Source organism: Halichoeres trimaculatus, unplaced genomic scaffold, assembly GCF_033239565.1.
Source record: "Halichoeres trimaculatus isolate MK-OKI-2021-1 unplaced genomic scaffold, fHalTri1.1 fHalTri1_scaffold_20, whole genome shotgun sequence".
NCBI classification, from domain to species: Eukaryota; Metazoa; Chordata; class Actinopteri; order Labriformes; family Labridae; genus Halichoeres; species Halichoeres trimaculatus.
Window position 1 is genome coordinate 22,875,584 of NW_027437198.1, and position 15,373 is coordinate 22,890,956.

Sequence of the window (15,373 nt, forward strand, 5' to 3'; positions counted from 1 at the left end):
TTTAAAAAGTTAACTATGAGCACTTTATTTGTTCTTTCATTTTAAAACTATGATCTGATCAACTCAAGGCACACCTTTATACCAAATTTTACATTTTGATAGTTACCTCGTTGCTTTTCTTGTTTTTGTTTTTTTATTTTCTCCTTAATTGGTTTTTATTGTCTTTTGAAGCACCTTGTCATATGTATTTAAGGTGTCTTAGAGAGTAACTTCTATTATCATTGTTATTATCATGGACAATGCCCTACTTTCATGTCACACCTTGAGCTAATGAAGTAGTGCTATAACTTGTGAACATTTTATGGGTTATAATGCATGTAATTGTGTTCCCTTTAACTAAACTTCTGTTTGCAATGCTCAATAACTATGCTTGCATTTTTGTTTTGCATTTGTTTCATTCACATAGACTATTCAGTGTGCTCTACAGAAGAATAAAACTAAGCAATGACAACGCTGGTATTCTATTTAAGAGACTATAATTATCCTACTAGATTTGACTTGATTTTACCTTTTTTTTTCTTTTGTTTTGTTTTCTTTTGTTTTGTTTTCTTTTTGTTTTTGTTGTTGTTTTCTTTAACCCTATTGCCTGTAAGGCACTTTAATTAACATTGGTTGTGTTAAAATTTGCTATTGTGAATTAATTTGACCTCACTTGAAAACAACACAGAGAAATAAAAAAAAAATACCATTCCACCCTATTACTATATTTCAGAAGTCTTCTGATAATGGTTCATTTTTAAGAGTGAAAATTCATAGTAAAACAAGCCCATGTTGTGGTTTTCAACCTTATTTAACCGTAAAATGTACTGACATTATCACGTGACAATATCTGTAATTTGAAGGTTGTTGATGTCGGCTCCCATCCGGTTTATTTTCCACTTCCCCCTTGCCCTAACCAACTTGACGTGGCCTGACGTCAACTGTTAACAGGCTTCCAATCGAACGCAGGTGGAACACGTGACCGACCTTTATGGGCGGGCTCGTACTCGTTAGGGTCTCATGCACGTGTAATGCATAAAATCTCTCCATAATTCAGAATTTCTTTTGAGAATAAAAGTTAGAATCTTGGCACAACAAAATACTTTGACAGCGATAGAAAACTAAGGAAAATAGATCTCTGAGAGAAAAAAGGGAATTCTGAGAAAAGCAGTCAGGCGGCCAACTTAAGTCTTAGAATTTTGACATTTTGTAATTTTGAATATTTGATCTAATTTTTAAAAATAAATTTCAACATTAATACAATTTTATTTTCACGTAGTTGTACTGCCATGACAAGGTATCTAATGTCAAATTATTATTTTTATCTCTCTTTTTTTTCAAAACATTTTCTTTTAAGATATCCAACATTTTTTTTTAAATATTTGCAGACAAAAATATGCCATTGTGAATGTCAGAAACGTTTATTTCTTTTTTATTATTATTTAATACATTTTAAACAAATATACCTTTTATTTATATTTTATATTTTATTTTCTCCTTTTTTGTTTTGTGTTTTATTTTAGTTTCTTATTTTTTTTATTCTTTTATATGGTAAACAACTGTATATTTTCTCAGGGCATTACTGGGGCTGAATTTAAGTACCAATCTGTACCGCCATCTTGTGGTTTCAAATAAGAATTACAACAAAACAAATATGTTTGACCTAAAAATGGACAAAAACCTCTGTTAGCACATCTAAAGTAAATATTAGCAGCCAAATATGCGTTGTAGATTAACTTAAAATCCCGTATGTTATTCTGGGCGCCGCTGGACTTCGTTAAATGTATTTTATTCCTTTGAGGGGCTCGTCCTGCCCATACACTGGGTCCTGCCGTGACGTCTCTCTGAGGGCGGGGCTTCCGTTGTCCGGAACAGTGACGTAACATTTATTTTGGAAAAACGAGTCGGACCAGAGGTGAGGGAAGAATGGAGCAAAACGTAGAAGATTACAAGGTATTTACACCTTTATTACTGCATTCAAATGTCTTTTTCGTAGCGTGTTTTATCAACGAGCACTTTCTTTCATCCCAACCGTGAAATTATGTGTGGAAGTGTCGACTCTGCTCTCATTGTGTTAGCTGTTGTTACCACTTGAAGCTAGCTCACAGTATCATTCCATATGATGAATCAGAAACAGTAAACTGAGAGCTACAGGTCTGTTTCTTCCTTATTTTATTCCTCATGGATATCTGTTTTATTAATTCAGATGGGCGTTCAAACCTGCTGTCTATATGTGTTATTTTTATACTGTACTCTAAAAAGCTATTAAAGTTTCCCATATGGTGAGCTCGCCTTCCTGCCTGACCTAAATGAGCAGCCACAACAATCATGTGACTTCAGGCTGTCATTCAGCAGCACATTGTAATGCGATTTTACTGTACTAACAGAGCAGTGAAGGGTCACTTTAGGCTACAAATTCAGTTTGGTGTATGAGTTGTATTATATTCCTGAGTCAGAAGTATGAGAGGCTTGGTAAGAAAAATCAACGGTCAAAGCATATAGAGGCACAAGGACTGATCACTAAGAATGCAGCAGGTTTTCATTAAAGAAGAAGGAGAATACTACCACATACTTTCACTAGGCTCCCTTTAAGAAACTGGTCAGTTTGATTCAGTAGAAGATCAATAGATCTGGTGTGATAATGGTGAATCTGGGACCTAATTTTGAAGCAGCCGCTCTGATCACATTATTTCTGCAAGGTAGTATTCATTATTTGTTAGCTCTACTGTAGATTAACTCTTAGTTATGGCTTAAATTAAAGTTTTGTTCTTACTCACATGTAATGGTACACTGACACTGGCTTGTAGTTTGAGTATTTTATATGTGAGAGCACAATTAGCTTCATAAACATGTTAAGAATAACTATCCTTGTGTCTTCTCTCCCCAGCTGATATTTGAGAAGGAGGGCGTTTATCTTCACACAAATGCCAAGAGGAATAATCTGGAGACGTCCATACCAGGGTTTATTCGTGTTGTGGAGCGGGTCAGCAGATTTTTGTTGCCTTCAAAGTAGAGAAAGAGTGAGAGGAATCACTAGAAGGACGAATAACCTCTTTCTGTCATTTTAGGCTGGAGTTCCAGCTTTAGAGTGGAGCCCACTTGAGGATGAGGGTCGGAGCGCCCCGGCTGTCCTCTACACCAAAAAGGTCAGTAGCTATCTGAGTAAAAGTGTTTTCTTTCTGTTTTGTGTGTCTTTCCATAATCTCTTCAAAACCACTTCTCACTGATTAGGATGGGGAAGGAGGGGAAGAGGATACGAACTTTGACCCCGGCTATGAGCCTGACTGGGCTGTTATCAGTACAGTGAAGAAAGATCAGGAACCTGTCCCAACCAGAGACTCAGGTGAAGTTTACAACTATTAAAAGGTTATATTTTTCAGTTTATTGATTAAGTGAGTAGCAGCATCTCCATGTTAAACTGAAACTCATCTGTTTCCCCTGCAGGACAGTGGTCATTCTCTCTGCCGCTCTCAGAGTTGTACTCCCTCCGGAGGGCTCGCTTCTCATTGGGCAGAAACTTCCTGGTGTTGACTAGTCGAGGGGGACACCCGCTGCCTCCTCTTCACTTCCACAGAGGAGGGACGAGGGAGCTGCTGAGGGCGCTGAACCGTTACATCATCCTGGACCAGTAAGAGTTAACATCCTGGTTGTAACAGTTTTATGAACAGCTTCAGAAAAAGCTTCACATTGCTGTTTTTTTTATCCTCATCAGGTCACCTGTTGATGGGCGGCTCTTCCTCGCCTATCCTCATGACTCAGGCGCGCTTTCTCAATCATTTGACAAGCTGCAGCTGTTCGACGACGGAGGCACTGACCTTGTTTCGGTAATTTGCTGAAACAGATGAATATTGAAAACTTGATAGCTCTTATATTCTTAACATGGTCTGTATCTGCTCTTACAGAGATTTATCCATGACCCATATGCCACTACATTTGGTGGATTCTCAAAAGTCACCAACTTCTTCAAGGCGGCACTACGGCCTCCAGATTCCCCCGCCCACTCTCGTACCTCTCAGGATCCCTCCCTGCCGCCTCAGTCTGATGACGAGCCTGGTTTTGAACTCATCACATGTGTAAGAGAGGCAAGATAAAAACATTCTGAGCAGATTATCATCACATTAAGACACACATAATCATAAATTGGCTGTTAATGTTTGTGTGTTTCTCTGGTTAGGGGGTGGAGCTTGGTCCAAGACCACAGGTAACGAGGGGACGACCTCTGGATACCTGGGAGGAGTTTCTGGACGCAGAGGGGCGGGTGAAAAACCCAGACAAGATCAAAGAAATCGTCTTCAGAGGGGTGAGAGGCAGTGTATATGAATACTGTTTTACTGTTTTTAACTGTCTGTGCTCCTGAAATTCATGTTTCATATCATTTGAACTCTTTTCAGGGCATCTCACCGCCGCTGAGGAAAGAGGCGTGGAAGTTCCTGTTGGGCTTTTATCCGTGGAACAGCACCACCAAAGAGAGGGAGGACATCCTGCGGGTCAAAACGTCAGTTTTGTTTATATTTCTACTTCTCTTTCATTGCTCTGTTGTTATTAGGGAAAAGTTAGACATAGATCTGGGCGATATACCGATTATTATTATTAAAATTGAATTTTTCTCCCCACTATAACACACCTATTACACCGCAGAAAGTGCTGACTCTGTGTGTGCAGCGTGGTTAAACAGTTCACTAATGAACCACAGAAACTAGAATGTCATAAAAATGTTCTTATGCGTCTTTGCCACCGAGCACATTGACGGACACATGTCCCTTAAGGTCTGTATCAACAGCCCAAAGAGTTTGATATAAACTAGACCTCTTATCAGTAAACATTTAAACCCCGTACCTTCAATACTCTGTTTTCTATCAGTCACTTTTCAGGAGTTTGATTAAGATCTTTGACTGAAACATTTACGAAGCCGGGACCCTTTTAGGTTCACCTGCAGATTATTAATGATGTGATTGACTGGCATAGAAACGGCTGCTCCTCAAAAATAATACTCTGGTCATTTTTAGATTTAGATAGTGGAGAAATACAGATCAGTTTTTCTCAGAACAACCCTGCTCTACCGAAGAAAATCCCCTCTTTTTGGCGATACAGACGGGTCATGATTTGTGCAAATAGTCCGCGAGGAGGGAGACGAGAGCGGCGCTGCTTGGGCATAAATGCTTGAGGAGTTGTTTGACTTCTACCTGGGGAAAGCTGAGTCCTTTCTTTCTCTGTAACTCCCTCCATTCCACCATTTGAGCCCTTCGTTCAGCATAAATCCATCCGCTGATGAGCAGAGCGACATGATAAACCTGCAACAAGGTGCGCTATGACAAGCAGGGGTGTGTCCAGACACTTGAGATTGGGGTGCCCCGACCAGGGCACTGACTTATGAAGGGAGTCAGTGTGAACTCAAAAAAGTCTTCCTCCTTTAAAACTACATAGTGAAATTGTTGAAACAGAAGAAAAGCAAAAACTTTACTTCCAAAAGTGAAATAGGCTTTACTTTTGCAAGTTTTTTAATTTTTTTTGTGAAAATATTCTGGGATTTTTTTTCAGGCCATATTGCCCAGCCTTAGGTAGACATGGTTAAATTGTTTTCTTGGCTTTGATTTTTAATCGCTTCACTATTTTGATGTCATCATAACTTTTAAAAGTGCTGCGTAAAACTGCATACGAGGCGACTTGAGCTGGCAAAGATTGTGCACGTAATCATTTTATAAGCGCTTAATAACCAGAGCGAACTTTGTGTAAGTTTTCTTACACAACATTTAAGTTTTAAGTTGTTCAAGTTCTCATAAAGGATCATTCAAAGCTGCTGTAGCATAGTTTTTCTAACCTTTGGACCGAGCCAGTATGGCCCCTTTTATGACTGACAAACTGAACCGTTCTGGATTCGACAAAAAGAAATCGCATATAATTTTAAACGTGTGCCATTAAGGAGGTAATCCTCATAAATTCACATGTGTTTTTCTGCAGGGATGAGTACTTCAGGATGAAGGTGCAGTGGAAGTCCGTGAGTGAGGAGCAGGAGATGAGGAACTCCCTCCTCAGAGGATACAGAAGCCTGATCGGTCAGAAAAACACATCCTCTCCTCCTGGTGTCAGTCAGCTGTCAGAGAGAGATGGGACTGATGTTTAAGTGTCTTTGTTTTGTTGTGACAGAGAGAGACGTCAGCAGGACGGACAGACACAACACGTTCTTCTCTGGGAACGACAACCCAGGACTGACTCTGCTTCACGACGTTCTGATGACGTACTGCATGTACAACTTTGATCTTGGTACTACAGACGATTTATGATAAAAACAATTGATCAGTTTGATTTCTACTTTCATATTTGAGACTTCCAGTCATTCAAAGATGTGTTTTAGACAGTTAAAGGCACAGGAAGTAGTTCTGATTAAGGTATTCATGCCAACCTGTGTTCATGTCTGTCCAGGTTACGTCCAGGGGATGAGTGATCTCCTCTCTCCGCTCCTCTTCATCACTCAGAACGAGGTGGAGTCCTTCTGGTGTCTGACAGGCTTCATGGAGCTGGTGGTTTGTACAAACATCTCTTTCTTTTTAAAGTCAGGTTTAAAATAAGAACATTAAAGGTGATTTAGAGATAAAGACACTTTGAGTGAGTCAGCTCTGAGTGTCTGAAACCAGAACAGAAAGTCTGAGTCAGAGCTGAATTCACTGTTTGTGCTCAGTGAGGTCAGATGTTTGGATTCCTGTGTGGTGATTTAATCCAACATCAGCAGATTAAATAAAGACAAAGCACATGTGGAGCAGTTTTATTATGGTTCCACTTCGTTATTACAGGTTTCATTGTGAATAAGCGTTATAAACCTCATTCCTGATGTGAGATCAAATATTTTCTTAGCCCGTCCTTCCTGTACCAGCTTCATATTTCTGTCTGAAGAAGTATAAACTGTTGTGGAATGAAACATTTGAGTATTCAGAGTCATTAAAAAGACAGATTAAAGAGAGGTGAGCACAGTCTTCAGTCAGACAGATGTCTTTTTGCTGCATGTTCCCGTGATGTTGAAGTCTCTCTTCTTCCTCTGCAGCACCAGAACTTTGAAGAGTCTCAGGAGGCCATGAAGCAGCAGCTCCTGCAGCTCAGCATCCTGCTGAAGGCTCTGGACCCTGAGCTCTGTGACTTCCTGGGTAAGTCTGCCAACGCTCGTCCTGTCGCGCTGGATGGGCTGAAAATAAAACCTAACGAGGCCCGAGGCGACACCGTGCACTGTTAGCCAGAGTTATGAGGAAGAAAATGTAGGAAATTAGAGGCTGTGATACAGAATTCATCCTCTGGGTTACACATTACAATCTGTTCATCTGTATGTATGAAAGTTCAACCTGATCACTGAATCATGTTTCTTTCGTCCGTCAGACTCTCAGGACAGCGGCTCTCTCTGCTTCTGTTTCCGCTGGCTGCTGATCTGGTTCAAGAGAGAGTTTTCCTTCGAGGACATCCTCACGCTGTGGGAGGTGAGAGTGATGTAGAGTCACACTTTTATAAAACCACAACATCTGCAGCACTCACTTCAGTCTAACATCTTTTAACAGGGCTCAAGGCTGCGACTAAAATGGTCACATATGCTACTTTTTTTAGCGTGTGCGAGTAAAAATTTCATGTGGTCACGTTTCTACGAGTGCATATGTCTTAAAATGTCCTCTATCACAGACACCGTACAAGACATTGTGGTTTGAATTCATCCTCTCTTTCACTGGTTCAGTCAGTCTCCTTCACCTGAGCTCTTTCTTGTTCTGAAGACAGAGAGCGGTCGCACACCGAAGACAGAGTCATCCTACACACTATAAGATTTACGCTGCTCTAATCTCTCTTTATTGAAGAGGATGCTACGTTGGAGCATGTCGGAGCTTAGGTTAGATCATGAATCTCAAACTCATGCCATGGAGGGCCAAGAGGCTGCAGGTTTTCTCCCAATCAAAAACTCCACCAGCTGATTTCACTGATTACATCACCTTCAAGCAGAGAGCAGGGACTAATCAGTTAAATCAGCTGTTGGAGTTCTTGGTTGGAAAGAAAACCTGCAGCCTCTTGGCCCTCCATGGCATGAGTTTGAGATCCTTGGGTTATATAGAGCAGTGGTCCCCAAGCTATTCTGCACCACGGATTGGTTTAACGTCAGACAATTTTTTCACGGACAAGCTATTCTTCTGTCTTCTCATTGGCTTTTTTACCCTGCCTGAAGAAACTTTCCAAAGATGTTTGTTTTTGTTCATTTGGCTAGCTTGGGGGGGTTGACGTCAAGGATGAGTCATAGATGGGTATGACGGAGAGAATCTGATCATTTTTCAAATTAAAAATCATTCAGAATCAGATAATAAATCAAACTAAAATAATGTAGGTTGAGAATTTTTTATGTGCAGCCCAGCATCAATTGACCCACGGATAGGGATGGGTACTGAATTAGGTACATTTATAGGTACCAACCGAATACTGTCAAAAGTACCAGGTATCAATTTACTTAAAATCAAAAGGTACCATATTTAAGTATCTAAATGCATCCTTGTGACTGGGAGGGAGTGGAAGAGTAGGCGATTTTCCATGCTGGACATGAACACAGCATTGCAAGGTAATAAACTGAAGAAGAAATATATTAATTTGAAAAAAGAAGTTACATTTAACTATTAAACTAATTGATATTTTATGCCACATAGATACAAAAAAGTAGCGAAAATTGGTACTGTTAAGTACTGATACCGATTGCCAGGCAACCAGGCATCGGTACTGTATCGTTTCACCACTGAGATAGAAAGATCAGGTCTAACCACAGGATGATTTAACTTTTTAACCAGTGCAAGAGTTTAACTCATGACATGTCGTGTCAACACCTAGAAAATAAAAAAACAAAATGAAAAAAGAAAACAGATAAGGCTCTGATAAAGTCTTCGTCAACAAGTGCAGCACAGTTATCTGTCTCTGTCTCTGAGGTCTCCTACAGCGTCTTTGGATCAAACCAACTCAGAGAGAGGGGGTGGATGGTTTTTAAATTTTCGTTATAACGCTCAAGTACATGACTTGATTTGACTTTCTATAATATTAGAGATCACAGTAGAAAACTTAAAGTTGGGGAATAATCAGGAGAAATCACAAGCCAGAAAACAGCAGGTAAAAGGGTTAAAAAGTGGGAGACTCCTTACTTATTCAGGAGTAGTAGCAGCCTGTCAGCTCTCTGATTGGTAAAAGTAATGAGTTCATGTACGACACAGATTGGCAAAGATGAAAACGAAAGACATTTTCTTCATCATTTTAGGTTATTTTACTATGTTTTGTAAACTCACTTAAGAATTTTAGTCATTCTTTTATTTTTTATTTCAACAAAAATCTTTTTGTTAGCTATAATGACATGTAAACACAAACATGTCTGTTGTTGTTCTTTGCTTTTAGTTAAGAAGCATTTTTGTTGTCTTCTTTTAAAGTTACACAAAAGAAATAACCTGTCAGCCAGGGCTTATTGCAGATAAACTTTATATTCACAGTAAAATATTGAGCAAAATCACAGCTAGAGTTCCTGCACCCAAATAAATATTGTTTGTAAATTGTTTTCTTCCTCAGGTCCTCTGGACTCGACTCCCATGCGATAACTTCCACCTGCTGATCGCCTGCTCCATCCTTCAGTCTCAGAGAGGAGAGCTGATCGGCTCCGACCACGACTTCAACACTATTCTGAAGGTGAGTGGTGCATTCATGTGTCTCTGTCTGTGAGCTGAATCCTGTTACCTCACCTGCATCTTTACTGTGTCTGTGTTTGTTTCCTCAGCACATCAACGAGCTGACCATGAAGCTGGATCTTCAGAGTGTTCTGCGAGGAGCCGAGGCCATTTACCTGCAGCTCATTCAGTGCAAGGTGAGACCCCCACAGCTGGTTTTAAAAAGTCTAAACTTTTCACATGAACAAATTTTTAAACAGATCTGTGAGAAACTCCTGCTCAGTTTCTCTCCTGCTTGACTTTGTCGGCTGTCATCGTATAAGCTCTCCTCTCCTCTCCTCCTCAGGAGCTCCCCCTGAAGGTGCAGCAGGTTCTGGGTCTCTACGTCCCGTCCAGCTCTGAGGAGAGCAGCCCCAACTCCCAGGCCAGCGAGACAACCCGTCTCCTCAGCCAATCAGAAGCAGGCGCTGCTTCCTGTAGCTCAGCACACGTCCCCACTTATCCTTAAAGCTGCCGATCAGCTGGTGAACTCATATGTATGGAAAGTATTTATATAAGACAGAATATATATAAGAAGAAAGTATATATGAAGTGTACATGATGTGATGAGAAGGACTGAGTGATGAAGACTGTTGTTACTGTTTGTCAAAGGCAGGGGGCGCTGTGGAGGCCTTTTTATTCCTTTAAATGTACCCTTGGATGTTACCGCTGGCTGCTTGCAGTGCTCTGTCCTCTTTGTTGACGTGTCTCTGGAGGAGTTTGACCGTCCTCTCTGCTCTTTTACCTTCTCTCACATGATTTGATTAATGCTGCCTGTTTTTTCCGTCATGGCGTGCTTTGGTTGAGATGTCACTGACGTCCCCTCGCCGCCGTGAACTGCAAAGGGAAGAAGATGAAGGATCCTTGTTAGTACTGTACAATGCCATTCCAGCTCTATGCAAACTTTTGCATGCCTTATAGATCTCACACGTGGAGTGGTGACATTTGAAGCCTTGTAATTATATCTGTGTTATATCATGATGTTTTATCCATTGATTATTACTAAATAAAAGGTTGAATCGGGAGAAAGAGTTAAAGAAATTCACTTCTGGGTTAGAAGAGCTGAAGAGACCAGCCTGTGGGTTTATTCCCTTCATCACCAGAAAGTTGTGTCTTCATCATGAGAGAAGAAGCTTTGTTATTCAGCGAGAAGGCGATAAACAGTTAAGAAAATCTGCTCTGAATCAATCTTGTTATCATTAGAAAACGAAGTGTATAAAGTGTACTCATGCATGTCCTCTTAGGGCCACCATACAACACTGATATAAAATACACTCATGTTTGAAAACAACAGAAAAGCTCCAAAATACAAACTACAGCGAAAGAAAAGTTTGCATTTGTCATATTTGAGACTTCAAAACTGGGTGATGGGTCAAGTTTTAAACCCTTTAGTTTGTTTTTTATGATGAGCACAAATTCTTTACATTCATTCATTCTTTACTTTTCCCACCTCGTCTTTTTAACGTTGATCTTACCTTCAAATAAAAAGCGAACATCAGGTTAGAGAAAGAGCAGACGTTGTAATTTAACAGCCCAACAGTAACAAGTGTTTGTTTATGTGCTGTCTTAACTCGGTGTCTTAACTCCCCCCTCCTCCTCCGCCTCCTCCTCCCACCAGCAGGTGTCTGTGTGAGGGTGAAACAGCTCCTCTGTTCTCCACTGTCCTGTGAAATGAAGTGGAAAATGAGGGGCGGGGAGACATGCCTCTTTCTCAGGACCCGCTGCACTCCTCTTTCTGCTCTCCACTGTCCCCGTCCCCCCGATCCATGTTGTTTGAATACAGCTGGGACGTATGAATTTAGCAGGGTGCTTTAACATGCCAGCGATCTGTCACTCTGTTACTCTGAACCCCACCCCACCCTCTGTCCACCTCAGCCTGACCTCAGGGCCCAGCTCGCCCCGTCCTTCATTCAAACTCAATCTGCTTTCAGACTCGCTCAAAGCCTGTTTAATGTGGACTGGTTTAAACCTCATATTCCCCGACGGAGACCACAATCAGCTCGGTGTCCTTTACGCCAAGAACAGAGCCAGGATTTCAGATTTGGGTGGGCCTTAAATTACAAAGTGGATAGTAGATAACTGTTACTATATAGATATAGGTAAACTACTGTGGCTAGAAGTGGTTTTAAAGTGGATGTGGTTGCTTTTTTGCTCCTTTAATATTTGATATCATTGTATAAAGTTTTAGTGCATCAGACCAACACATTTCGAGCACATTTTTCTGGCTGATTTTTTTACATGCTACAAGTAACTTGGTAGTCATTTTTGTCTCTTAAAATTTTGAAATAGGACAATTTTCTGTGTTTGTCAGTTGAATGTGACTCATATAAAATATAATAAGACATTTTTACTAAAATTAAGTCAAAAATACTTGATTAGATTTCAGTTTGCCGTGTGAGTCTGGTAATGTGTCCGACTCAGTAAAACCAGAAATCGCTTAAATTCGAAAACCTCTTTTTACTTTTTATCAATGAAAATATCAATACAAAATGATGGTAACATGAAAAAATGATATTCAACAGTGATCTTACAAAAAAAAAAAACAAAAAAAAAAACATGGCAACCTAGTTTACCCTCCCTAATCCACGTCAAACCAAAGAAAATCATTGCATATGTCTGCCCTTCATATGATCAACCATACCAGGGAGCAGAACAAGGATTTCAGTTTTGGGTGGCCCTTAAATTACAGAAGTTAGAAAGCAACTATTTCCATATATGAATGGATTAATTACTCTTGCTGTGTGTGGTCTTAAAGTGGATTTGATTTTTTTTTGCTTCTTTTATAATTGATTGCATCTTTAAGTACACTAGACAGACCTACCTGCAGTTGCTCTCTATGGTATTGGCCGAAGCGTAGGTTTTTAACGTACCAAAGGCTGTGCCACCTCAGATTTCCATTTATTATAGGCTGTAAGAGCAGCAACATTAGCCACGGTTAGATTAAAGACAAAAATCTACAGTCTTTCCTAATATCATACTCTAGTCCTACTGGTAAAAAATGAGATACAATGTTTAATCATCTGTTGTTTTTTTGAACAGGCTAAAAGAAAAGATTACCACACTTTTTAAAAAAGGATTTATTCAAATAAAAGTTTAGGATCGTCCTGTCAGAAAGGTAGTGGGCCTGGGGCTGCTGGGCCCTCCCATAAGGCCACCCCTGCTTTATGCTCTTTTCATGTTTAGCATTGATGTAGCTCTCTGCAGGAGACCAAAGCCTCTGGTGTGTTGGTGAAAAACAAGAGAGGTCACCAATCATGGAACATATTTTCTAAAAAAGCTTTTATTCAAAGCATTTATCAAATTTAAAAAAGTTTTATTTTAGTTTAGTTTTAGTTCAGTTTAGTTTATCCATGCACATCATCACAAATACATATGCATATATAAACATAAGTTCAGTAGATGTTTTTCCAGGACTGGAGGTGTGGAAAGGGTACAGAAGAGGATTAAGGCCATCAAATATTTTTTTTCTTGTTTTTTTTTTTTTTTTAAGTCCATTTTTTATTATTTTTAGTAAAAATATATTATTTTATATTTTTTTTATTTTATAATTTTTATTTTATAATTTTTTATTTTATTTATTTATTTAGAGAAAAAAATAGAAATTAAAAAAAAGTTGCACTTATTTTTTCCTGTGGCCCTAATCCTCTCCCGTAAAAGGGTGACCCCCAAGATGACAGTGAGTTTATAAGTGTCAGAGTAAAATCTTATGTTTTTGGATGACTGTCTGTAGACTTTTGAGTCTTCATTTCTCTGCAGTAAGTGTTGAAGCTTGTGTCTTATACTTTACGAACAGTGGGGATTAACAGGACTGGTTGTCTCCACCTGTGTGTGAAAATAACCAAGACTTCAGGTGAAATTAAAACTTTGTTTTACTGACCCACACTTTTTGAGTGTTTCAAAAAGTTAAATATCTTTAGAGCTTTAAGAGGTCAAACCCTGATAGGCATGTGGTTAAAGTTATTAGGCTATGTTGATATCTGTGTTAAATTGCCTTCTACCAACAGAGAAAAAAAGTTCAAGTAAAATCTTTTTTCTCTGTGGTAAGTTTGAAATCCTTCCCCATGTGCTGTGAGTCAGGGGTTTCGTTGAACAGAGGATGAATAATTGATGCTCAGCTGACGTGCAGCCCTGGTGTCCATGTGCTCGTCCATTTAACTCCTATTAGAAACATGAGCTGGCTTAATGTGTGAAGAGCCACCTGTAATGACTGTCACAAACAATCTGTATTCTCCTCTCTGAGTGCGACCCCATTGTGACCGGCAGAGGGGTCCCCGGGGATCGTGTGAAAAGTGTGTCTGCCCTCCAGTGTGTGTGTGAGGAGCTGGCAGCAGGCAGAAGGCCAGGGGCTGGTGTCTGACACTGATTTGTAAAGAGAGACAATACGGCTCATTGACCTGCCCGGCTCCACTGTCTGTTGCACATACCTCGCCCGGCTGCTCGGCCCTCCCCGCTGGCTCCTCTGCTCTTTAAACACGAGCGGCAGATTGCCACAGGCACCAGGAGAGGGGGGGCAGGTTGCTTTGACAATGACAGAAAGAGAGAATATGTTTTAAATCTTTAAGAGGATTGAAATCAGTGACCTCTTTAAAGGGACTTCTGGAGACTGGATTATGGTCCTTAATTAGATCTGATTCACCTCAATGAAGTCCCTTTTTTGTTTAACCCTACTTCAAATCAGTGCTTAAAAAGAGAGTGTGCAGGTCTTGTTATGACTTTTGATTTCTCCATCTTTCTTCTTTGTGCTCTAACATTTCCCATCTTAATTTCACATCATTAAGGTTTTAAAATGCTCTGATACAGCTCCTCGGCTGTCAGCTGATATCTAAAACCTGACCCTCAGGTGAACGTAGGATACATTTGACTAAAATCACAGCAGATGAAACTCTTAGAAAGTTGGGGAGAAACTCTGCAGAGCATTATTTGTTTGGAATAACACTACTGAAAGTGTTTTTCTTGTTGTGATCAGTCTTGTTTGGAATATTTAAGTTTGTTAAAATCACAAAACTGTTAAAGAATTTACATCACACTGCAAAAACTGAAGTGTTTTGTCTTATTTTTAGTCAAAATTGTCTTGTTGAACTTTATATTAGCCACAATCAACTTACAAGTCCAGAAACATGTTTTATTTTAATATATTAAGAGGAAAAAATGAGCTCTGTAGCAAGTAAAAGAAAATCAACATCAAGTTTTTTGAGATAAAAATAATGTCTCAATACAAGAAAAAAATGATAAAAATTTTTAATAATTTTAATTTGATTTTAAATAATTTGAAACAAGACATTTATCTGGACTGTTAGGTCTAAAAAGATATATTTTTTACTGAAAATAAAACAAAGATACTTGATAAGATTTCCTTTCTTGTCGTGCATGATGTCCCAGAGTCCCTGGTAAAATCTTCAAATTATTAAATGAGGAAAATAATACCCAGAAATTTTAATTTTAATTAAAAAAGGTAGGGAAAAACAGGAAAAAAAATTAAAAATAAAACATTTTCTTAGATTTGGGGGCTGATTTTTTTTATTTATTTATTTATTTTTTATTATATTTATTATCTCTCTTTTTTTTTTAGATTTTGCTGCTTATTTTTTAAACTTTATTCAACTTAATTTGTTGAGTAATCTTTAAAATTAGGACTTTTTGGCTTTATAGAAGAATGTGAAGCTTTATTAAGGTAAACAACAGGAAATTATCATCCTTTTTGGCAG

At 39.2% G+C, this 15,373-nt stretch overlaps 1 protein-coding gene across 2 annotated transcripts; it reads left to right on the plus strand.

Moving 5' to 3' along the window:
• The first annotated feature begins 1,810 nt into the window (after positions 1–1,810).
• Positions 1,811–10,989, plus strand: tbc1d17 (TBC1 domain family, member 17). Of its 2 annotated transcripts, none has more exons than XM_074696011.1 (17): positions 1,811–1,932; positions 2,867–2,962; positions 3,048–3,125; positions 3,211–3,322; positions 3,424–3,607; positions 3,692–3,803; positions 3,882–4,061; positions 4,154–4,279; positions 4,371–4,474; positions 5,938–6,032; positions 6,124–6,240; positions 6,400–6,500; positions 7,016–7,115; positions 7,342–7,439; positions 9,535–9,651; positions 9,740–9,826; positions 9,976–10,989. In XM_074696011.1, exons 1-17 carry the CDS (start codon positions 1,906–1,908, stop codon positions 10,135–10,137), a joined length of 1,896 nt encoding a protein of 631 aa, XP_074552112.1. In that variant the 5' UTR covers positions 1,811–1,905; the 3' UTR covers positions 10,138–10,989. The 2 variants fall into 2 exon arrangements, with proteins under 2 accessions (XP_074552112.1, XP_074552114.1); XM_074696013.1 differs by having other exon boundaries at positions 3,882–4,052; positions 9,976–10,988.
• Positions 10,990–15,373: the final 4,384 nt, after the last annotated feature.